Genomic DNA, 25,826 nt, shown 5'->3' with positions numbered 1-25,826 from the left:
CCCCCCACACACACACACGCACACGCACACACACACACTTTTGGTACACGTATCAAAAGAGGTCAAATGCTAACTGCCACTGATGGCAGAAAATGTTTATTTTCTTAGAGAAAATAAACATTGAGAAAGTTTAATATTCTGAGATCTCAAGCCAACCCTGATCTATCCACAAATTATTTTTTTTTAAAAAATCAAAAGATCTAACCTTGAATAGATTTTTAATGTCTTTTGTTTTATAGATTACAATGTAGCAAATATGAGTTATGTGAAAGCAAATTTAGCCTGATCAATACTTATTCGAGCAAAAAGTGGTCAATATGCACATGTATGTTTGAATAAAGACATTAAAGTTCCTAAACTTGGACTTCCTGACATGTAAACTAGTGACAGTTTTACTTTTTGTCTTTGATGCACCCTTCCTTAATTTGAACACAAATCACTCACCACTAGTCCTACCTATCTTTCCCGTTAGCCGCTCTTTTTCTCTTAAATTATGTCAACTGTGCCACCCTTACTTTCCTGTTTCACTCAGGTTTTATGGTCTTTTATTACTTTTTCCTGTTGCCTACATGATCTATTTTTTTTTCTCTCTGCCTCCATCCCCATGTCTCTTTCCCCATCTGACCCAGAGGGCCTCGTTTCACAGAAATCCAATCCTCTCACTTTTTTAAACCTGCTGTTCCATTCCGCTCCCATTTTGTCACACTGCAGTGAGCACACAAAACCCCGCTCCTCCCTCGTTTCAGCTCCTTTCTCTGTCCCCACAAAAACACACACACACACACACACACACACACACACACACACGCACACACACACACACGCACACACACACACACATGCTCCCGGTCAAACACGAGGACAAACATACGGGCTGACATATTAACAAACATTTGTACAACTGCATTAACACGACTGAAACGTCGGCCAATAGAGAAAGAGGAAGAACTAATTAGTCCACCAATCAAATTTAGAGCTCTTAGTTGGATTTGTGCACACAGAAACACACATCCACCTCACACTCTCCCATGTTGCTCTCTGGACATTCATCACAGCTTCACTGACTCCATTCAACCTCGACTCCCCAACCAATCACACAAAGGTTAGGGACTGACGTGTGTGTGTGTGTGTGTGTGTGTGTGTGTGCGTGTGTGTGTGTGTGTATTTGAGAGAGGATCACAATCTGTTGGCTTTTCCTGGTGATCTGTATTGTTTACTGTGGAAACATTCTGCCCATCGTCACTGAGGATCAGCTGCTCTCTGAAACACACTGAAAATTATCTGAGGGCCGATAAACGTACCAATACTCATTTTGCAGAACCTAAACCATGACACAACCCATTTAAATACATAAACCATGATGTTTCATTATAGGTTTATTTTCGATAAATAGGGTCTATAAATAATCACGTAACAAAAATATTTTGAAGCAAACATTCAGAATTAAAGCCTTTCTCTGGAATATAACATAACCTAAGTGTTTCTGGTGAATAAATACGAATTCCTTCATTTATGAAATATGTAGAATGTCCAGAACCAAATTATATTAAACTAACACAAGTTAAGCTAGTAACGTATAAATTCATCTGCACCTAAGAACTGAACAATAACAATGCTTTTATTGTATTAAGATGTCATCATCAACCAGAGAAGTTAAAGGTTTTGTCTTCCAACTTAGGATACTTCTTGTAGCAACAAAATGAGAACCAGAACTGGAGACTGAAGACATTTTTCTTTTTCCTTTTCTATCTTTCTGTGCTCAGCCTCGTCACGATGATGACACCCTTTCACCGTTGTTTGAGAAAAAGAGCAGCTCCGGTCTGTATCCACTGGTTGGGGTTTGGTCCGCAGGGCAGGGAGATGTGAGTGACCACCTTCACTCTCTCTGCGCTGGTGTACAGCGGCAGCCAGATGCTCTCCGCCGAGTCAGTGGAGTCGGTTGCAGAGATCTGGAATAAAAGGTAAAAGAGCAATATTTATATAAAAAGATATACTGCATGTGCAAACCCTGCCTCTCGCAGGTTGACTGTTGGAGATCACTGAGGATGAGCGTGGAAGATAGTGGATGGATGGATATATGTGCAAGTTAAAAACGGAAAGAGAGTGAAACGTGAACACTGACACCATTGTTTTTACATGTTTATCACACGGTTGGTTTTTTATTACAAAGAACTGTAGAACTGTACCAAATACACATTTACTTGTGCTTTTTTCTGTGACTTAACCGACTTTAATTTGTGTGCACCACATGTGAATTTTAAATGTGGTCCAAGAAATTCACATGTGATTTTTAAATTTTAAGTCATGCAACGTCACTATAAACTAGCTTCTATTTCTGAGCTATTTTACTCCAAAATTGAGCAGTTAAAAATGATTTAATCTGTGAATTTATGCGTCAGCTGGTAGATTTATTGTGTTAAACAGTAATTAGTGTCAGCCCTATAAGCAGGCCTCCATTTTTCTAGAGACTATAGTGTGTGGCCTGTCAGTAAAGACTGCAACAGTAGCTCAGTAAAAGCATGCTTTACCTTTGCACCCACAATTCAATATCCGTAATGACATTTAAACATCACAGATTAAAGTAGACTATCACCGCCTTCCTCTCCGGTTTCCACACTGATTGTAATGAAAATGAGGTAGACACAGAATGCAAGTCCACTTAATTTGCACAGGCAAAGGCAGTGAATTAACAAGGCTTTTGCTTGACCTATAAAACTGCTGACAGGATTGTGGAAAGAGAAGATTGCTCAAATAAAGGGTGCACCTCAGCTGTAATGTTAAAATGAACTCTTAAATGCAAGTTTAGTCTTTTTTAAGCAAATCACTTTGACTGTTACATTTAGATAAAAATAATTTAGCCTCCGAAATTTATTCAATGTGAGAAATTCTTTTTTTTTTTTTTCACAAGTTAGAATGTCAAACAAAGGTGAAGCAAATTGATTAAAGTCCAGCCAAGTCACAGAAAACCTTGCCAGCTTTGTAAATGTAAAGAAAGTTTAACAACACTGAAAGTGAGCTACCTGTGGAGCCCAGGCCATGTAGCATGCTGGGACCGCCGAGACGCTGGGGGAATCGTGTTGGTTCTCACTTAAGTGGATCCCGTCAAAACGACACCCCTCCAACTGGAGGCCACCGACCTACAAATCCAACGGGAAAGGAGGAAACGAAATGAATCTGACTGTGACGACCAAGAGGGGAAACGACGTCAAAGAGAAGAGCGACGAGAGCGGCATAGTTGGGGCTCGTGCATTAAAATAGCCTAATGGAGCAAATATAAACTGCGACAGGATGACGAACACTGAGGTCACTCGATAAAGAAGTTGCAAAACAGATTACATGAGAGACACTGTTTGAGTGACTCAGGGATTTTCCACAGCAGGCCAGACAAAAGAAACCTTGGCACCAAATCTGACAAGCACAGACGACTAAAACTCTAAATCACTATAATCGGAGGAAGAAGAAGAAAAAAAACCAACAAAACGAGCGAGTGAGGGAGAGACAAATCTAGAAGAGAGATCATTGTGTGCATGCATTTATCTGTGCGTAAGAAAGCTCAACAATTATCCTCTCCCTCTTTTTGTGTGATGTTTATTTCCTTTCCCTCCCTGCAGCTGCAGACTCCACCCTTCCTTTCTTCCTTTGTGTAGTTTAACAAAGTGCATCTTAAGTCACGCCAAGTTCTATTGGCATAACTAGAAATGAAACCTTAATCTAAAGGATAAAAGACTATGAAATTACATCAACCTCTGACAGCATGAAGGACAGAAATATGCTGTGCTGCTAGGATGATTTACAGCATTTTTTTCATCTTAAATATTCCAGTCAGTCAAATTTCTAAATCAATCAAGACGGCTTTCAAAGACACCAGACATGTCCGTCTCTAATTATTGTGCAGAAGACCGTTTACCTTCCATCTTATTCTATTTTCTTCTCAGTTTCTGCTTCAATCGTTGAAATCCCTGCTTGTTGTCTTTTGCACAATTATTTTGCAATTGTCTATCACTCCACCATACACCATTTTGATTATGGTTTCAGTTTTCTGTAACCCAATGGTGGGATCTACTGTTGGCACACATAGTCTGGTCAAAGTCAAGTCAATCACAAATTTCCCGATCCAATCAGATTACAGGAAGGTTTGCAGGTAGTAGGCCGAGTTGGACGTCTGACTCCGCCCTCATGCCGCTTTAATTAGATGATCCTTCTCCTTTTCTCCAAATGTCTTGTTTTACTTTCAGCAGTTTTACTCCTACAGTGAAGTTACTCTGAAATTGGATATTTGACAGAGATATGTGGAGAAACGGCAGTGAGCACCTGATGGTTCTGTTACCTTCTCCCACTCTCTCCCTGAAATGTTTCTTTAAAATTAGGGTTGGCATCATAAAACCGTGATGGAGAAGATTGTGCGGCACGTCAAGTCCTGCGATGTCTTTGAAGTATTTAGTGGGGAGAAAATTCAGTGTCCAGTTGCGTTACAACCAGGTATGTTACTTTCTTTAACATCACTGTCTTGTTGTTAATAATCTATCAATGCCCCCAAGTGGTCAGATAAATCACAGCTGATCACATCAGACTGATAAGTTTTTAAGTTTTGGTGTCAGTTTGAAGAATTCAACCTCTAGAAACGAGTGAAAAATCTGGAAAGGATAGAAGGAGATTATGAATTATTACTTTTGGTCATCGTTGATATAGTTGAGTAATAGTTGCATTGATTCTCTAAATACCCACGTGCAATTTACATGATGTGTAAAAGCAACTGAGCATGACCTTCTTAAATAAAGTCAATTAAACTGACTGTCAGCTGCTTCATATGCTCTACCTTGACTTGTAGCTTGGCCTGAGCAATTGGACTCCTCCATGATGAGACAAACACCAAACTATCCATAGAACAGCCTATGGATCTGAAAAAAAAGAAAAGTAATGATTTAAACTGTGATTTGCTCACATAATAAATGCAAACTTTCATTTCTACCTGGCCGTTTCTTGTCTCAGAGCGTTCAGGAAGGTATCAGGGTGGAAGAGCTCTGATAAATCAAGGATGTCAGAGAGGAGAGCCTGTCTGCTCGCACGTTCGACCCAACTCTGTGTAAAAAATATACCAAGAGACGCACAGATTTGTAAACCAATCCTTTAGAAAATAAACAGACTCAGATAACATATAATTCAAGCTTTACATCAATTTTCCCAACATCAGAAAGAAAAATTTTACAGGTGATTTTAAGATGAGAGTACTTACAATGTACTTATACTAATGAAATTTTTTGGATAAAAAAAATAAATAAATAAAATAAAATAATAATAATAAAAATAAAACTATTTACCACTGATCAGGTTTAAAGGTATTATTTGGTCACAGACTCACAATGACTCGAAATGAGCCAATCTGCAACCTGACAGTCCATGTCTGAGTTAGATAGTACATTAGAAATATAAACGAATAAAATAGAATGAATATTTAATAGAAATGCGCGATTAATAAGCTCCTCCAACTTTCCTTCTATTTTTTATTACCACACAACCTGAAAATACCACAAGCACAATCACCTGCTAATGAGAACATAATGCATAACTAGAACAACAATTATTGACCTGCTTTTAATCAAAATAATCCAATTTTTTTTAATCCCCAGAAAAAAAAGAAAAAGGCTAGACATTTCACTGCTCTCCCTATGCAATGCTATGGCAGGCCCCGGTAAGCAAAGAACACAGGGAGCTATAGACATGCAGAGCAGTAACTGTTTGTACAAAAAATACATAAATGGAGAGAAAGGGGTCGAAGGAAAAACATAAATAACCAGTATGTTGTGAATACTTGCATAGCCAGAGATAAGAGCCAGAGATAAGAGTCCTATGAGCCTTATCCATGATGGTGATCTAGGGCATCAGATCAGACATCTGCTTTGATTAGATAAGCAGCTTCCTTCTGTGTCACTGCAAAAACCATTTAGTTTTGTCCCCAGGACAATCATGGGGTAAGAACACTGTCCTGCTTCTTTGCATCTTTTTTTAGTTACATTTATGTTTTTTGGGGAAAAACGCTGCAGAACTTCAGAAATGAAGCCACTTGAGCATATTTTTTTTATTCTTAGAGCAAAGCATCTTTTCATTTATGCATGGACAACAAAAGTGGAAAGAGTTAAGAATCAATGTTTGATTTAGGTCTCTATCTACTCTCTCTTCCTTTAAACAGCTGTATTTAAGCAACTGCGTTGACTTCGTCACAGAGTTTAAATCAGGCATAAAAAAATCCAACATGATGAACGTCGAGCTTAAAGACACTGTGTCCGAGTCAGGGCTGTGAGAATTGGCCATACAGTGTGCTAAGCTTCTTACAATCTAACTTCTCCACCTTACTTTTTTCCTCAACTAGATAATCTACATACTCGTCTATTTAGATAATGATATAATTATATAACAATATAAAGTTGATTAATACAATTTCATTGCTTTATCTCATTCAGTTTTCTCTGTGCTGTAGGTACTGTAAGTGTATAAAAAAACCTGTCACAGCAGCCTAAACTCTAGGTCAATAACAGAACAAAAAATGTCATAATCAAAGTGAACTCATTTTAATCTTTGTTAGGAATGGGTGATTTTTTAGCATGGTATCGATCTGTATTAGAAATTTGGCATTGATCGGCTTTGACAATTTCCTGGTCAAGTAGCTCTGACTAGCTGACACATCTTACGTAAATGATAATGGTCACATTGACATGACAGATTTTTGGGTAAAAGTTGTTGCAGCAGAAAAAAAATGAATGGGAAATTCACAAAGCAGAGCAATAATGTGTTTTCGACACATTATTAGCAAACAGATTCTCATCAGGTCACAGTTATCCTTTCGGCAGCCATAAGCACAAGATTTGGACTGAAACAATAAAACAAAATGAATGTATATTTTTCACTTTTTTGATTGAAATTTGAATAACTTATGGGAAACTCCAGATTTTGACCTGACATAATGCTCCTTAAAATGTGTAAGAGCTACGTCTAAATGAAGAAATCATGTTGGAAGCTTTTAGAAGTTTTTTTTTTTCTGTGAATGTCCATAACACACACACAGCCTTTGTGTTCCAGAATAACAAGGAAAAAAAATGCTATGGATCTAATTTACATAAATATAAATTACTGTATTTCAGGCTTTTCCCTAAATCAATGCATAATACCTCAATTACAGTGTCTATTTAACAGTGTCTGCGCTGTTAAATATAGCAGCGCAGACACTATTTGCTTGGTGAAGATATTTTAGGAGCAGATCTCCCTCACCTTCTACATACAGAATTACAAGGATTCACAAACTCAAGTTTTCTTACATTCAGCACCAGCAGATAGCTTTGCATATGAGCCCCTATGTTTGCAATTTTAAGTATACTGAGCAAGTCAGATTAAGCACAAAAATTGTTAGAAATTTCTAGACCTATAATTTCTAGAGAGGTCCTGCAACAACAGGGAGAAGATCAAAGGAAGACTGAATATATTATCTCAAAGTTCTGATTTGTCTAAATTAAAGATTAGTAGGTTAGGGTTTTGTAAAAAAAAAAAAAAACAGGTATTAGATTTTTGTCACAAATGCCCTTATTTGTACAGCTCGATCTTCGAGGAATATATGCTGAAGCTTGGCAGTGTGTGCTAATTATACACAGGTTACTTGGGGTAGAGTTAAAACATCTGAGCTTGCTTATTGCCAGGGTTGATTCGTATGTCTGGGGACACTGTGCTGCTGGCTCTCGGTTCTTTAGCAGCTCTGGATGGCTCTGCCTTGATTAGCTGAGAGAATACAGAAAAGCTGCTAACACAGTTATCACTCAGCACTGATGAGCTGAAAGAGACAGTGAAGGACACTGCAGCCTCCAGACAGACACACATGAAGACAGATAGAGTTCAGGTAGACACTGAGGCTAGAATAAAGGATAAAAAAAGAGAGAAGTGTCAGGAAGACATATGCACAGAGAAGGACAAGCAAGCCTGCAAACAGAATCAGGCACACAATGCTTTGCGACGCACTCCAATAATGAAATGCATCCACACAGAAATGAATTATTTTCAGATGCCTGAGTGTCTCTGTGTGTGTGTAGTAGTCTGTTGGAGCATATTGAGGTAGGCGTGCAGTCAGACACAGCTGAGAGGAAGAACCCTTATTTTCTGTCACTGACCTAAGAGTGAGACTTCCTCCAACATTCTGCTTTCAGATAATGTAGAAAACTGTGAAATGATTTCTCTGGTGTATTAATTAATAAGCACATCTATAAATAACTCTCATGATTATAAATGAAACTTTAAAATCCTGCATCCACTGCATTTTTGTCATCTTTGGATAAATGAAAAATAAAATAAAAAAGCATGTGATGTAAAAAAAATTAAAATGCTTTATAGCATCCATTACTGGACAAAAATCCAGAGCTTGCAGTTTTTAAGGGGAGAGCATTCATTCCACGTATGCAAAACTGTTGACTTACCTGTGTGGCTAGAGCCCGTGCTACAACAGCTCTGAGGTACTGCATAGGCTCCTCCGGTCCTTCCCATTTATTCTGCCATGTTATGGGACACTGATGCATTGGTGAACACAGAAAAAGACAGAACATTTGATCTTAAATGATATAATGAAGAAACCACCCCACCTAATATGTAATAAATGCTACTACAGCATTTATTTGACATTAAAACTATTTTAACAAAAAACTCTTTCATTCTCTGCTCTCTCTCTCTCTCACTGATAAAATAATTTTCATTGATAGATAGATATAACTGAGAAGCTTTAACTCTGTTCAGTTGCTCTTTAACTGCTCCTAATACTTGCTTCTCAAAAGTAGATTTAATCTTTCACATGTTTTCTTATGCATCAGGTAACTGCACACCCTCCTCCGACACATAATCATATTAGTACGTACATAAAACCTCAATTAATCATCAACTCAAGTAATATCACGCTCATGCTATGTCATTACATAATACATTCTATTATAATAGAATGCATTTGAACCATACTGCTAAAGCAGAGAGTGGAAAATATTGCTGATACTGTTGTATCAGCATTATGCTTATAACATTATTTTTAGATGATAACTCAATCATTTCCTTTTGATGTGTGACCTAAAAGCATTGCAAAGGCACGGACGAGTGTGATTGTTTTCATGTTGGTTGATAAGGAGTGTTACTATTTTCTTGAAAGCAAGTAGTCCTTGAGTTACCTGGGAATGTTGATGGAGTTTACTTCTCATTAGGCTGGTTGAGACTCCTCATTTACAAAAACCATTGAAGAAGCTGCAACTACTTTTAAATAATTAGCGTAGCAGCATTATGGGAACTCATTACAAAAAGAAACAGTGACAGTGTCAGACAAATTGGTTTGGAAGCACTGTGAGAGCACCGGGTTTAGCTAACTGTTTACTGCTAACGGTATAAAAGTTGGCATCTCACTTATAGCTTCCAAGCTGCACTAAATTAAAGGGTCTCTTTAATAAGTATGGGATGTATTTGGCTATCTCTTCTTCAAAAGCTAAAATACCAAACTAAAATATTCCTAAATGAACAGATTAAAAAAAAAACTGTTTGAGATTTGAGACATTTCTTCTCTAATATAGAAAAGATACTGTATAGAAAAGAATTAAGCTGATCTACAGACTAAAATATTCTACAATGTTCACATTTTTAACAAAAGAAAATGTGACTTGATACCATTTCTATATATTTAAACTAAATGAGAGACAACAGTTATGTCTCAAACAGCTAAAGCATCCTGAAGTACTTACTGTGAACTCGGAGAAAAACAAAGAAAGGTCAAACACTTAAATAAAAATACAAACTATAGATTACATACTATAGATTGCGAATTTGGGATAATCCAAGGATCAATATCAGAAACTAATTAAGATTACACTTTAAAAGTAGGAGCTAAAGTTTAGTCTGTATCATGTCTGAGGTACAAGCAAGGGATTTAAAAATGTTCTATAATCACTTATCATTTTGAAAGGAGAAAGATGGCAGAAAACAATAATAACCGAAAAAGGGTGGTACATAAACTAAATTTTTTGATAATTTGATCAATAATATTTTTTAACTTATTCAAGAACCTAAGTTTTCCCAGAACATATTGATGTTCTTGCAATTACAGCTGGTACTGAAAAACTCAAGGATGCCAAAGACTGCTTAACTTCTAATAAAGAAATGTCTTACCAGCATCACATCTTCACATTAATGATCTTTACCCTAACGAAAGGCACTGCAGATATTTATTTCTGTTTTGCAGTACTGCTTACCACTCTCCCCTGATGGGTATCTTGGCCACTTTCCAAGCAACTAATTATGTTTTACTGCACAGCTGAGCAGGGGGCCAGCGGAGCTGATCTCTCACAGCTATGCATACCATACTTTTACATTATTACAACCCCAAATGGTCAATTTTCCAAATAGATAAATCACCTCTCCAGCTCATTCTGATCCTCTTCCCCTAGTTGAAAATGGCCCAATCAGTGATGGCTGGTTGAAGCCTGTGATCTGACAGTTATGCATCATAATGTTTTCTGAAAAAGTCTCCACAGTTCATTTACAAACAGGCTTCTGATGCAGTGGCAACCACCATCTGCTAACTAGATAAATATTAGATGTAGTTAGGTCTTTTTGAAGTAGTAGTTGCGAAAGGACTGCTTCATGTCTTTGAGCTCAGAAGGTCATAAAAAAAGATTTTATTTGGTTTTATTAGTAACCTTAACTTAAACTGTTCTGAGAAAATAAAAACAAGCCCTGCAGAGGCACCAAAGTCAGCATAGCTATGAAAAAATAATTTGCATTGGGTGACTTCATTTCACTTCGTCACTGTGTGTCCTCTTTGTACTGCTGGAGGAACATTGGCTTACAACAGTGATGTCTAATGCATTGCCAAATGTGGCTACAAAAGTCATCAGATGTTTGATAAAAAATTGGCAGCAAATAAATGTAGTGTTCATCTAAAATGTCCCGGCCTGGCAATTCAGAAAAGCATAATCAAAGATGAAAGTCACTGCTGTTTCTCTGAAGCTTTAGAAACCTTTTTTTTTTTTTACTCATCTCATTATGTGTTTGATACAGTGACATGTACATGTACACAAATCAGTCACGACTTTTTTTTTTGTGGTAGACCTTTTAACTTTTGTGGGTTTTCAGTTTAGATAAAGTTTGACACACAAATGCTAAAAAATCATTGAATTTGAATTTTTGGGATTTGATGCTCTGGCGACTCATTGTGCTCTTTGGGTTTTTATGGGAACTTTTTTCAAAGTCTTCAGCTCTTGTGCAGGAAGAAGAGACTCTACTGGTTGGGTAAACATGTGAGCAGATTAACACAGGGGTCTCAAACTCCAGTCCTCAAGAGACAGTCCTGCAACTTTTAGATGAGAGCTTAGTCCTACATCCCTGGATCAAAATATTTCCTAACCATGCATCAAATCTTGGCAGTTCTAGTGATGAGCTAAAAAATTAGAGTCAGGTCTGCAGAAGCAGAAACAAGGCTAAAAGTTGTGGACACTGGTCCTAGGACTGTTAGGATAAGTGTTGTTAAAATGTGACTGATCATGATCGACATGATTGACATAAACAGGCTTAGCCAGCAAACAGGGTAATGCTACTTTAACCATCGGTGCTCATAAATGTGAGGCTTAGCTATACAAACTTACTTCCTGAGAGATGCTTGATGTTAACAAACCGTTCTTTATCCAGTGCAATCTGTTCAGCCACCAGAATGTAAACTAGAGGCTTCAATAAATAAATAGTCAACTTCCATTTGGAAATGTTTTAACACAAAAGCTGTTATTAAACTGGTTCTGGTCTTGTCATGCATGCTGACATTTTGAAAAACAGAACAAGGACCAGCTGTTCTGTAGGTTTGTACAAGAGAAAATGGAAATAAAATTGTTGTGGAACACCAAGCAACGTCCTCCTATATCCTGAAAGCCAAATTAAGTATCTACATTAAGTAGCGCACGTGTAACGCTATTTTTATATCATTGCTGCAATATTTGAGTAGCTTTTGAGTCAATTCTGTTGCAGTGAAGCACACGTGAGGTACATCTTGGCTTGTGAAAGCCGCGATCAAAAATTACTGCTGCATGAGGACATGTCCAAAAAATCTGGGACAGCCTGGTCAAATTGTGTGCTACAGTAAGCCCCTTTCAAAAAGCACTTTGACATAAAGACACACTTATGTTGGCTCCATGTGTTGTGTGAAAAGATCAAGGTGCAACGGGGGGGTTTGAAGTCAACCTGCCACTACTTCACACCTCAAATTTACCTAGCAAAGAAGTCACAGCTGTGTACCAGCTGGCTTGTAAAATGGTAGCTTGTCGTTGCAGCTCCACTGTGTGACGGTGTTTACAGAGACTATGTGGCCAGCTGGGTTGGGATTCAAAGCAAAAACACAGATAGCAGCTCTGTGTGCTGCATGTTTGACACATCATTTCTTTTCATTAAACAGACACTGGAGAAATCAGTGATGAACAGCATAGACTCAAATGTGTAGCAAAGCAATGCCAGAGTTTTATTTTCCAATCAATCAATCAATCAATCAATCAATCAATCAATCAATCAATCAATCAATCAATCTTCTTGTTTCTTGAAATGACAGGCAGATACGCAGCAGGGATGTTTCAGATCCCGTGGAATATCTTTTCACACCTACTCAACTATTCCTCCATTAGCAAAGAGTGATTAACATTTCGATATTACTCTCTCAATTACGTTTTCTTAACCATTTCCTGACTATTTTGATAATGACAAAGAGACACCATACATTACGCTAAATAAGGCCAGATAAAACTTCAGACACTTGACACTTATTGTGGCATCAATAATACGATTTCAAACATTAGGAATGGTGCAAACAAAAAATGTGCAAAATTAGAACTATTTAAAACCTTGAAACAGAAACAATGTTCAAGTAGAAAATCAGTGTTGAATCATTTGAGTCATTTATTAAATCATAAGCTCACCGTATGATTTTTTTTGGGGGGGCGGTTTGCCACTTCTTTTGATTTTTTATTTTCTTATACAGCATACTGTATCCATATTTGGAATCTACATTGGATGTTCAAAAGATGGAAATTTAATAGAAAAAATTAAATGTCAAAATAAATAAATAAAAAACAACACAGGTACACATGTGATCACTAAAATCACAGAAAAAGTTCAACAACTGTCCAAGGCTTGTATTCTAAAATCCCAATCTAGGGATCTTTAAAACTATTAGCTATAAAAATAATAAAATTTCATATGACGTCAATTTCTTTTCATCTGCTGCCTTTGCTTTCTTTCTTTTGAACATTGATATAGCATGTCCCTTTTGTTTACTTTCGGTAGATGTAAACAATTATTTAAAAACTAAAACAATTATTCTGGGTTCTATTGCACACATGCTAAGTCAAAAAAAGGTGCCTAATTTAGCATTATATGGACATAAATCATAGGAAAAGCAGTAGAAGGGTAACAGATTGGAAAAGGGAAAAAATAGAAAGCACAATGAAGTAGCTGTAAACTGGAGAATGATGAAGTAGAAATGATTAGGGGGTGAGGGGGACTTAATACCTGCTGATCATTACAAAAAAAAAAGAGAGGAGAAATGTAGTGAAGAAGGATTTTGGCCCAAGGCTTCTCTTAGGGGATTAAAGACACAAAAGAAATGAGATGGGAACTGGGCGTCTGTTCCCCTCCACATCATCTTTTCCCTTTTGTCCTCAATTCAGCCTTAAGATATACACAGATACAGATTGTGTTTGTAAGATATCTACATGTCAGAGCCGTATGCTACTGTGGCCTTGATTTCTCCACAAAGTTTATTGCAATAACTCCAAAATAACTGAGGGAAAGGAAGGCATTATGTTATACAACAGTGGAGGAAGACAAAAAATATATAAATATTTATAAGTAATGTATAAATCTTTCTGTGGAAAACATGGTAAATCTCAGTGATTCAAGTAGTTTATTTTTTCAGCAAGTGCCAGGGAACTCCTTCAGGGAAAATGTGAGGCAGCATCTTATTACTTGCCATTTTATAATTCACCAAGAAAAAGAGAAACAAAATCTGTACCTGAATAGACAATTTCTCAGCAAAACTAAACTAGTTTTATAGTTAGTGGTCTTACTTACTGCCACCTCTGCGTTTCTCAGTGTAACCCTTCTGGGAATCGTTTTCTTACCTCTTGATTTAGCAGGGCAGCGGCCAGTTTCTGAACCTCAGGGGTTAACAGTTGGGTTCCTCTGATGACCTTACTCAGTGCAGCGAGAGACTGGTGAATACTCTGTGAAAATAAGTACATTTTAAATACAGGTCATCCTGTCCATAATACAAACTGTACAGCTGCTCACCAAAAGGTTTACTGGAGTTACCCTGTCCATAAGGACTGTTTGTGCACAGCAGAGCAGACTTCTTTTTTATTTTCACTAATTTAGATTTCTTTTTAAACTTGAATTTGAAAAAATTTTTATATTAGAAAAATATACTGAGTTTAAAGACACAGAAGGTCCCTTTGTAGCTTGGTAAAAACCAGCCCCCTTGTACTATGCTTTGCTTCGTACAGAGGGTCTGGGGTCTCGCCTATTGAGAAATAACTGCTTCCTGAAGGCAGGGACTCTGTTGATGTTTTAAATGTTACCCAATCACTAGCTTTTGGCTGTGTCTGTGTAATGTGTCAGCTTGATGCTATGAAGCTTACAGGAAACGGTGTGCACTGTTAACTACCATTCTCCTCTGCAAAAAGAGAAGTGCTGAGCCGAACGAGGCAGCCGTTAGTGTCACTTCAATATTTGGAAGAACGGCCAACGCGAACTGAATGGCTTCATTCACTTCCTCCGCTGCGACTGCTAAAACTACAGGCACACTACAACTCTAAAACGGTGCATAAAGTCATTGACATTGTTCACAACTTCTGCTTCTGTTCGCTGATTGGCCCACTAGAAATTCTACCAGGGAAATCCAAGTAAATGGAAGAAATCCCAGCATGTTTAAAATGAACAGCAATATCATGTTAGCTTGTCACTTGTGACCATTTTTAGGTGATGTCTTGATGAGAGCTCTGTATAATGCCTAAGCTATTATTATTGTTTGCATAACTTAAAGTTCTCAAAAACTTTGCACTTTGGTGTCCATGATACTTTCTGTTCACTAATGTTTTCCAGCAAACCTCTGTGTCTTTTACAGAACACCTGTAATTATATTGGTAATCAGTTACACAAAGTCGAATAACCTAACAGGTGACTTCTGATGACAACTGTCTTCAGTGCATTATTCGGAGGTATCAAAGTAAAGTGGGGTGAATACAAATGCAAGTCACATTTATCAGATTTAAATTTAAAAATAATAACTGAAAATCATGTATATGAATTGTGCATGTGTAGCTGCCACATGAAAAAAATGTTGAAAAGTTCAAGAGTTATGAATGCTTTTGTAAGGCACTATGTGAGGCAAAGCTTGCCAAATCAATAATTGATTTAAAAGCTTGTTGTGTCAATGGCATTTATGCTGGATCCCTGTGCTCTTTAATGAAATCCCTTTCACAAATGTACACAATAGACACAGAAATCAGCAAACACCATTTAAACAGAATGAGAAAATAGTTTTGTCACAGACACACACCTGGACCAGGCGGATGGCATTAAACTGCTCCAGAGCAATGAACGATAGGATTGGTGACTTCTGACCTTCTGTAGGTGGCTCAACCTTCTGATGGATCAGCGTAGAACCCTGATAGAAAGCAGACAAAGCTTTCAGAACTGCATGGTCCACAACAGAACATTTTTCTGCAGTGCAGTTAGACTAAGAGCATGTGCACCACTGATAAAACACCAGATGTAAAGATTTAAAAATAACAAATTTAATGCATAGAATAAAGAAGACGTTAGGTGAGTAAACGAGGCACCAAACTCAGACGGGGAAGTATAATGTGTTTTCCAGACTCATAAAGCCATTTTATAGCACAATCAAGTAACTAAGTTAACTTCGGTTGTTACAAAAGTGCTGCATATCTCAAATATGACTTAAAATAAATTTGACATCGTAATTTAATGATTTGTCTCTTTAAAAACTGCTGTTATTTCTCAAACTCCACCTTTCTAGAAGTCATTTTTATTGAGAAGTAGCTCGTATAATGAGCTCAGCAGGTGCGCAGTTCCACCAGGTGTTTGCTAATTGCTGTTGACTAGTCTGAAAGAGTTGCGTGTAGGAGTTGCGGGGGGAGCGATTCTCTGTGAAGCAGAAGCTCGGAAGCTAGGAGCTTGCGCCTCAAAGGTGGGGCTAGTTCCACCCAGATGTTTTGCAGAGCTGATGGTTTCCATGGAAATTAAAAAAATTCTCAAACAAGCTAGAAAGAATCAAAGCAACATCTTTGATTAGGGAATGGCATTATAACATGATGTAAAGTTTAAGAATGCCGATTTTACATGATGCTGCCATTTTAATGAAGAGTGCAAACTTCTTATCTTTGCTGTTCTGTACGTTTCTTGTACAAACTCAAAGTTAGGGCTGTGAGATGCATGAATGTGGATGCTGAAGAGTGCGGCAGAGCAAAGCTGCGATAACCTAACTGCAGCAGTCCCATTGTCTGTTCAAAAAATCACATTTAATAACCGCATGAACATTCTCAGTTTTGTTTAGCTTCTCTCGCTTCTCCCTCAACGACAAACATTTTTACTTTGAACAAATAGTTTGTATGCATGAAAGTGCTTGAATGTGATCTTTACAAGATACACTTCAGCAGTTGACAGACATAATGAACTTAACAGTGCAAGTCACACTCTGAGGCACTGATGGTCAAACACTGCAGGCCGACTCATGACTGATAAGCAGTTAGCTGAAAGCATACAGCAGCAGATTCAGAACCAAGTGTTACAGCTGTAATGAATGACTCAGACATTCTCTGTTCCTCTGCAGGTAAAAACAACTCTGGTTAAAATGAACTAAGAGAGCAAAGAGAAGCTGAGCAAAGTAAAGGTGCAAGGAGAGAGAGAGCATGTGTGCTTTATAGCACTGGAGTGAATAAAAGAAGCAGAGCAAGAGGACGGGAATATGTGGAGGCTAAATTATTTAATAGAAAGGTACATGTCCGTTTGACTTAAAAAAGAAAAAGGTGCCTGTCTCCAAGCAACCACACACAAGAGTGCTGGCTGACTGGGCAACTTAGGATCTATTATACTGTGACTGTCACTGACGACTAATTTACAATTATCTCTTGGCTACTTGCTTTGATATTAGCGTCGCAAAATGCTGGGGAATTCACACATTTTCAATTATTGCAGGCCGCAACTCTCCAACACAGAGGAATCACAGACATTTTAAAAGGCAGAATTACAACATTCCTGCTGTTTGCTTCAATAAGAAGACTGAACTAAAACCAATACTAGATTCATAAAAACATAAATAATTTAAAAGGATGAACTGACCTGGTTAAGTTTCTTCCATAAGTTGAGAACAGGTGAAAGTCCGTTTGACCACAGCTCCCGATCAAATTTGGAGCCTGTTGCCACTGAGCGGCTGAGCACACGCAACTGTGAAATTACCTACAAAAAACATAAAAAAGTCAAACAAATATGCAAGCAGGGATATTTTCATTCATGTATCTCTAATTAGTGTGTTGCACATAAAACTGAATTACATGCAACGTTTTGAAACCTTTCTCTAGATTTTACATAAAGACCTGATTAAAGGACAGTTCCTATTGGAAATGGAGGCCTAGCCATAAGTAAACTGGGCATTGGTGACTATCTATCCTAGGAACAAAGTGTTTTTGTTCCTATTAAGCTGTAGTGTACCAGGATAGCTTATTAGCTGTCATTTTTTTTCAACAGAAAGTATATGTCATAATCTGGCACTTTTCATCAATTAAGTAGATGAAAACGGACATTAATTTACCTGGCAGCTAAAGTACTGAGAATAATTATCAACCAGCGACAGTAAACTAAAGGAAAACTAAAGGAAAACTAATTTTTCATTTACAGCCACTCTGACCTGAGCTAGGTCAGTCCCACAAGAATTTGACTTTAATTTTTTAACAGCAGGCTCTAAAATTGCCGCATGTGCGCGTGGGTGTGCGAGGTTAGTTGCATAGCACACAGACAGTGACATTGGTCCTTTGGGGAATAGAGAGAGCATATTAGGGGAAAAGAGAGAATTAAAAAGAGAGTGCATGAAAGTGTTGGTGACAGATGACAGCAGGAGGGGAGACAGTAACATATGTGGAGGACAGGTGAAGAAAGAAATTCAGGAACACACACATACACACAAGCAAATCTATGCAAGTACCTTGTAAGTGCTACATGAATTGAACTTGGTTGTTGGTTTGAGTGATCACCAGACAAAGACCGAAGATAATTACAAATAAACAATGACGCACGAGAACTAAATTAGTCTATTCTTTGTAGGGATGCAAACATTCAATTTATGATTAATTGTTGATTAGATTAAAATTAGTTCCATTTCTATTTACTAGGAACTCTTTCAGTGTCGTAGTGTGGCAACCATCCAGAAGAGGGCGAAGCTAGTTTTCCTTAAGCGGAGTTGATGCAGAGGTAAAGATGGCGGAGGCGTCCCAGAACAGGAAAGAAAAACCGTCCACTTTATGTGGATCTGCTTTGAAATATAAACATTCAACAACTTCCTTATGTTTCAACTTATTAGCGCTCAATCAGTTGTGTGGAGAGCAGCATTAAATTCTCAATTAGAAATTATTGATTTACTATGAAGGCGAGGATGTGATGACACAAAAGTGAAGGGCAAAACACAGAAAAAAATCCAACTTGATGAAGAAAGACATCAATAGAATAAGCACAGTAGATTTTCAGGGCTGTCATGAGTTAAAGGACTGCATGGAGCAAAGTTATAACATTCCTGCGACAGCAACCATGGCCACCTTTTCAGAGGGATGCTGAATTGAAAGCATGACTAACAGCACAAAGTGTCGCTCTCACTACAGATTGTAGACTGCCCTGAGATCACATCACACTTTTTGTCCTTTTCTTTGACACATGATAACAAGTAAAGTCTGTGGTTCTTCTTACTGTATGTAACGCTTCTCTGTTCATGGGAGAATAGATGTTTCAAATATTTATTATTTTTATCTTTGATTTTTCTATTCAGCATCCTAAGGGATTCCTGTTTTGTTATGTCTTATTAATATGTCTAAGTTCAATAATATATGAAAAAAAAAACAATTTCCTGTTTATTCAGTCAGTATGTGGTACAGCTGACACACACACACACGTACGCGCGCACACACACACACGCACGCACGTACGCACGCACACACACACACACACACACACACACACACAAAATAAAATAAAAAAGAAATCAATGTTTCCTGTTATGGGAAGATGGTTGACCCTCTTGCTACAAGAGAAAACTCAGTTTTCTTTTTTTTTTTTTTTTTTGAAAATGGCCGCTTATGAAGTAATAAGCAGCCATAGATCAACAAGATCAATCAACTTTAGTTTAGCTCATTAAATTGATAACTTGCATTAGTAAATCCTTTTCTGTCCTGTCAGACCTTGTTAATTTGTTGTTCATATTTCCCTGAAAAGATTTATGAGAATGTTTTGTGTTTAAAAACAGTAAACAGAACCATTCACTAAGGAATAAGGTAATATAATAAGTCTATACTAAATCTTTTGATCTTCAAAACAAAGTTCTTCATTTATGAACCAGATAACTCTATGCCTGAACATTGTAGTGAAAAATGCAATGATTCAGATTTTTAGCAAGTCAATAGAAAGCAGAAAATAAACACGCTAGTAGTGTTAGTCTAGAACTTAAGGACAATGTATGAATGGAAACATTGCCAGCTTGGTCAACACATGCATTGTTTTCTATCAATGCAGTTGTATCTGCCAATCAAACTCATATACTAAATGTATATAAGGAAGCCAATATTGCATTATATTAGCTTTATTACAGTTAACAAAGGAGGAGTAAAGAAGTAAAGGAGGAGTGGTTAGACCTCCATGTTGAGAGTAAACTGGAGAAACTCTGGTGGGACAAAATATCTGTTGGTGAAAAAAAAAAACTGGACAAGAGATTGTAGTGAGTGAACCAGTGTAACACTGATGAAATGTGGTGTTATTTTACTGCACTTTGAAGCTGCCAAGATTTCAAGCATGTACTTGGCATTGATTTTATTAACTTTAATTATCTACTTGGGACAAAGTCTAAATATAAACCTTAGATCAGTATCAGGTAACAAAAAAAAAAGAAGAAAAAAACTGATTGGGACATCCTTGATACATCAGAGTGAAAAATAGTTGGGATAATTTTATATCTGCCTGCACTGCTTGTAATTTTTTCAGGGTTAGACATATGAATGACAGTGAGTTTACCCTGATCAAGGAGGCATACTACTCGGTTCATCAGAGACTTGCTACACACCTTCCGGTTTCCATTTTTGTGGAGAAGAGTTCATGATGCAAGAGAATATATTTGCCCCGAGGACACCTCAAAGGTATGCAAAAACAACTCAGAGATCAAAGTTGACCATGAAAAGTTGACTTTTACATACTTTCCTTTTTGGGCCCTAGACCTCAGCCCCACTGAAACCTTAGAGGCAAGAAAGCCAAGCACTTCTGACATCAAAAGAAGCTTATTGAAACACTGTCACGTAATGCTGTAATAGAAAATCAATTTTCAGGAAAAGCCTCCATACTTGTGGTTAGATTTTAGATCCCTGCGTATGAAGATCCATCGACTTTATTTTTATTGACAACTGTAAAGATCTACACCATTATGTCTGTCTTCAGGAAAGGTTTGGTGCTGATTGGGATGTGTGAGCGAATGAGTGAACCTGGGAGCTGATGATTCTCTGTGAGGATCGCTCTATGTTGGCAGGGAGACCAAAGAACGCAGGTCTGTCATCCTCTGGGAGATTCTCCACCACACTGCGGTAATCCTGAGAGGACACACAGACACATCATCTCACACACATAGCCATAGTACCGAAAGAGAAAGAAACTTAACTTAAGCTAAATATTGTAGATTGCTTGTCAATTTGTTTTAATTATTTTATAATAAAACATTACAGTTGCATTTTAAGTAATACGTTTGATAAATAAAATTACTTAATAGTTTGTGATTTGGCTTAGAAAAGCTAACAGTATAGCTAGCTGATATAGCAATATTCTGCATTACTTTTTAAGAAAAAATAACACACTGTCCATAAAAAATATCAATAATTTTCTAAAATATAAATAAAAAAAATAAATGTCAAAACTTGGGAGTAGCTAAAAGTGTATATTCTTTATTTATTACATCTGTTTACCTCAGTTAATGTCACCTAAGGAAGCAGTAGACTAATCAGAGTTCCTTTGGCTGTTTTTATCATTATTTCTCTCTTTATTTATTTATTTATTTATTTTTTGAAATCTTATTAAAAGGTTTTTAACAAAATATTCCATAGTGTTAACAACAAATTTTGATTGGCTGCAGACTAATACATAAATTATGTGCGCATGGATTTCTGAAATTTTTTGGAAAAAGAATAAATCAGAAGTGATTCCTGCAGAGGGCAGAGAGGAAAAGCCATGTTTTATTATTTTTATAGTAGCCATAATCCTTTCATATATAGCATGATTATAAATCTGAGCTGTAGTCATCAGAGGGGAAAAAGTCAAGCAGATTAGTTTAAAAAGCTTAAGAGTCTATATTGGAACATGCCAAATGGTGCTTGTACTTCAAAATATCTACAGCAACCATCTGATCACTTTAAACCTCAGTGACTGCTGTCAGATATTGTTGCCTCGCAAGATGCAATTGACCCAAACAGATAAAGAGGCATTAGAATATGGGAACTGCGCTTCTATAAGGAAGCTTTATTAAAAACTTTGCACGTTTGCAAAATCTTGCAGTGGGAATTAATGCTTTATTCCATTATCACAGTACAGTTGTTGGTGAAAGGAAATGCTTTGCTAAACAGTATCTTTAACCTAAAATGTATCTAACACAAGATAACAATATTAAACAACTATCAAAGGGTTCCATTGTTAATTCAGAACTATCATTCGGTTTACATTTTGCTTTGTTTTTCTTTTGCTCGCTTGGGAAGCAGTTTTAAAACTGAACTGCCCCCGTCACAAAACTCATACCATGCTGCATTAATTGTATTCAGTCACACGCTCCAAGCACTGAACTACCCATTACTGCAGTGTTGAATTTGTTTGTACCATCTGTGTCATCTTAGCAACTTACCATGATGGAGCAGGAGTTTGGGAGGCTGATTTGGGATGGAAAAATGCGTCCCACCCCTTTACTCCTCCTTTGTCCAGCAGAGTGGGTGGATGAAAGGAGCCTTGCAGAGAAGAACTGCTCGAGGTAAGAGCGCAAGATGCAGAGATCGGAGGGGTTGTCTATTCGTCCGCCGTAGATGGCGCTCTCCAACAGGCCGTGGACAAACTCCCATTGGAAAATTTTACCACCTTTGACATAAAGAATATAAACAGAAAAAATGTAAGCTATAAAAATGTGGAGTGAGTTCACTCAAATGGAAAACAACCCTGTCTGGGTTGCATTGTTCCCAAACAATTTGTTCAAAAGAACATTTTGTGGGAATAAAGTGAACAGGGCCACTTCATTTGTTGGAACGGCGCACACTGTGATTTGCTCATTGATTGTATTACACAGTGAATGAGGGCTGTAAGATTTAGGAAGGTGTTCAAATGGCTAAAATCACACTAAGAAAAGCCAAGAGTACTGCTTGGTTGTAGTTCAGCTAAAAAAAAAAGGTCTTAAAGGTCAGATGACCTCCAATTTTAAAACAGATATCCATTAAATCTGTTTCAGATAAAAGCCCAATGACCCGAGTTCATAAAGTGAAACTGCAAGATTCACTTTTTAACCCATTGAGGACACATCCCATTGTAAAGAGGATTATTCAGTTCAGTTTTGGTTCAAGCATCTGTTAAAAAGATGAAGTTCAAATCTATCACCCGAGTAGACTGAGCTCAGTAGTGAATTATAAAAAACAAGATGAAAACATCATGTATTTGAACGCTGCACTTTACCACTAAGAACATAAATTATATGACCATATGTCTGCCTGTGAAGTCACATCCAATGAGGACACATACGGCTCAAGGAAATATAGTATGTATATTTCCAACCTTGCAGCTATTTGTTGGAGACATTTTCTGGTTTCTGAGACAGCCTGACTTAGGTTGCATGCACATTGTCTGACTGTGAAGAGTGCCTTATTCCTGTGGTTTATTAAGCCAGTGTTTTATTCCTGAATTTAAAGAAGTATATAAAATAAAGCTTCTCACATTTTAACATAAATTATTAAGATATGTCAGTAAGTGTGGTGCTGATGTTTTAAAAACAATTATTTTATTAATGTGGTATTCTATTCCACACTAAATACATTTTTTTTTTCTTTTTAGGATATCCTATTTTTATTTTTATATTTTACCAGGAGTGCCAATAATTATTGATTGCAATACATCTTGTTAGACTGTTTAGCTTCAATACACAGGACAAACAAGGAGCAGTTCTGGTGAAGCACAGGGAATAATCTCTTAACGATAATACAATTTGTAAAATGAAAGATGTTGCTTTCCACAGCACAATGCTATATCTAAGGAAGAAGCGGCTCAGTGGGAAGAATACTATTATTTCTCAATACCAAGTTTCCTACATAACTGAGAATAAGTGTATGAATGTCTGTTTCTGATTACAAATCTGTAAATATGGCATTGGTGTAAAAACACTTTGAATTAAAGTGTGGCTAAAAAAAATCCTTTATAAATTCTGTCCATTTACCATAAATAGTGCCACAAAGGCACGTTGATTCATATTTGCTGTTGAAGTGTGATATTTTCAACGAATACTCATTTGTGAGGAGTCTTCACATTTTCCACTTATTAATTTTCTGCAGATGCTAAGAATTACGTACAGCTGTCCAGTGTGCAAAGCTCCTACCTTCAAAGAGCCTGTCGATGATCTCAAAGCCAGCACGGAGGTCAGAGAGGGAAAACTCATAGAACTTTGTCCATCCCTGAAAACAAAACAAATTTCATATTACAAGAACTTAAAGCTGAAAAGTTAAAAGATAATTTGTTTTTTGCTTTATTCGCAACTGGATTCTCATTAATATAGTGCTATTATGTTTCACTGCCTTTAATTTGTGAGACAATTATTTAGAAATATTGAGAGATTTGCTTCAGAATGACCCGTCAAAAGTACCATCCCATCCTTAATCGTCATTTTAAAAAACAAACCCTCAACACAAAGTTGCAAAAAGCAGCTAAAGTTAAATATGTGTTAAATATGACAACATCTGGAAACACTTTTTACTTGGATCCAAACATCCATTAGCTGAGTTTGTGATAGACGTTCTATCACGTCTATCACATTTGAGTATAATTTATCCCTGAAATCCATCTTGTTTTACTAACAAGACAAAGAAGTGTCGTAGAAAAGAACAACTTCTTCTCATCTGTGAGCTTCTAGATCCCATGCACATCGTTTATTTTGGTATTTTGAACTTTGATTGAGCCAGTAGTCCATGTTTTAGTATTGGACTGCGACTACTTTTTGCAACAAACTTCAGCTGACATGAGAACAGGAACATACTACACTCTGTTCTGAAGCATCTGAAGCAAGAGTTTAAGGGTTGAACAATCAAAGACCAATCCCAGCCAACTCAGATCATCACGTATAAGAACATGCCAAGACAAAAAAGCAATTACTTGGTGCTGATTATTTCAGAAAATCAACAGAGATGTTAAAATGTAATGGAGTGTGAGGGCTGTCTCAGGTTGACTTTATGTGTTTAATGCACTTCACTGCGATCCAGTCAGCAAATGGATCGCTGACTGGATCCATCCGTCAACTTGTTGACGGAACAAGTAGTTCTGTCAACAAGTAGACGGGGTGAAAGTAGGGAGTACTAGGGGGTGAAAGTACCCCCTACTTTCACCCCTACTTTACAGGGGTGAAACCGGCAGGGTACTGCGTACCCCTAAAAGATTTAGAGGGGGTACGCAGTACCTGCAAGAGAGGGGAGCGGCTGTAAAAAATCAAGGTTCACTGTGCAGCCGTGAGTTCACCCATTAATCAGCCGTGACTGATTCGTTTTTCAAGAACAATCTAAAACAGATTTAATCAGTTAATAAATAACTTTTTTCCCATTTCATATTGTTTCTGAACTGTTTGCGCTGTGCAAGAGCAGGGCTGCAACAAGTCGATCGCGGAAGGTTTTGAGTCGATCTCGGCATTAGGTGACAAACTGAATGCTGCCAGGACGCTGAGATCCGCACGTCCTCCTCTGACTCCTTATCAAAACGTTCGTAACTTCATTAAAGAACAACAACAAAAAAAATCAACAAAACATGTTCAAATTAATGATCCAACAACAATAATACACTCAGTGATTATTGTTTCAACAAGGTGTTGCACAATTCTGTGCATTTTGGTTCCATTATCAAAATAGCAGAGCAGGAGTTTAAAATTAACCAATCAACTACAGCTGTGTTCATGAGAGGCTTATTAATGACAGCAAAATAAATATTAAGCCTGCAAACCTAATATCGTAACGAACAGAACATTATGTTTTTATGTTAGGAAGAGAAATGGAAGCTGCAGGATCTTCAGAACAAACAGGTCATGATTCTGGGCTACTGTTTATCCCTCTATCTGGACACAAGATCAATATAACCAGTTTAAAAGCTAAAATGAATGGTTATATGCCAGACATGGAAAACTGGGATGCACTCCATGCCATAATGTTCAGAGTTTAGGTCTCATGGCATCGTGTCAACATTGCAGCCAGTGGACTGAGGGAAACACAGCTCCATTTTGTAGCAATCCAAGAGCTATCCAGCTTTTATATATA

General features: G+C 37.3%; 1 protein-coding gene across 1 annotated transcript in view; it reads right to left on the bottom strand.

Annotated features, from left to right (window-relative positions):
* Nucleotides 1-1,347: 1,347 nt before the first annotated feature.
* The window catches only part of dync2h1 (dynein cytoplasmic 2 heavy chain 1), a 106,179-nt gene continuing 81,700 nt past the window's right edge, over nt 1,348-25,826 (bottom strand). Inside the window, exons 82-92 of the mRNA XM_008425872.2 lie at nt 23,912-23,987; nt 22,187-22,413; nt 20,787-20,891; nt 17,398-17,514; nt 15,596-15,703; nt 14,160-14,261; nt 8,454-8,543; nt 4,970-5,079; nt 4,817-4,898; nt 3,021-3,137; nt 1,348-1,949 (exon numbers count right to left, since the gene is read on the bottom strand). Coding sequence (XP_008424094.1) covers nt 1,788-1,949; nt 3,021-3,137; nt 4,817-4,898; nt 4,970-5,079; nt 8,454-8,543; nt 14,160-14,261; nt 15,596-15,703; nt 17,398-17,514; nt 20,787-20,891; nt 22,187-22,413; nt 23,912-23,987 — 1,296 coding nt within the window. The 3' untranslated portion in view covers nt 1,348-1,787. The remainder of the gene's footprint in view (nt 1,950-3,020; nt 3,138-4,816; nt 4,899-4,969; nt 5,080-8,453; nt 8,544-14,159; nt 14,262-15,595; nt 15,704-17,397; nt 17,515-20,786; nt 20,892-22,186; nt 22,414-23,911; nt 23,988-25,826) is intronic.

Source organism: Poecilia reticulata, linkage group LG13 (assembly GCF_000633615.1).
Source record: "Poecilia reticulata strain Guanapo linkage group LG13, Guppy_female_1.0+MT, whole genome shotgun sequence".
Taxonomy (NCBI): Eukaryota; Metazoa; Chordata; class Actinopteri; order Cyprinodontiformes; family Poeciliidae; genus Poecilia; species Poecilia reticulata.
This window is presented reverse-complemented; position numbering and strand designations above follow the sequence as displayed.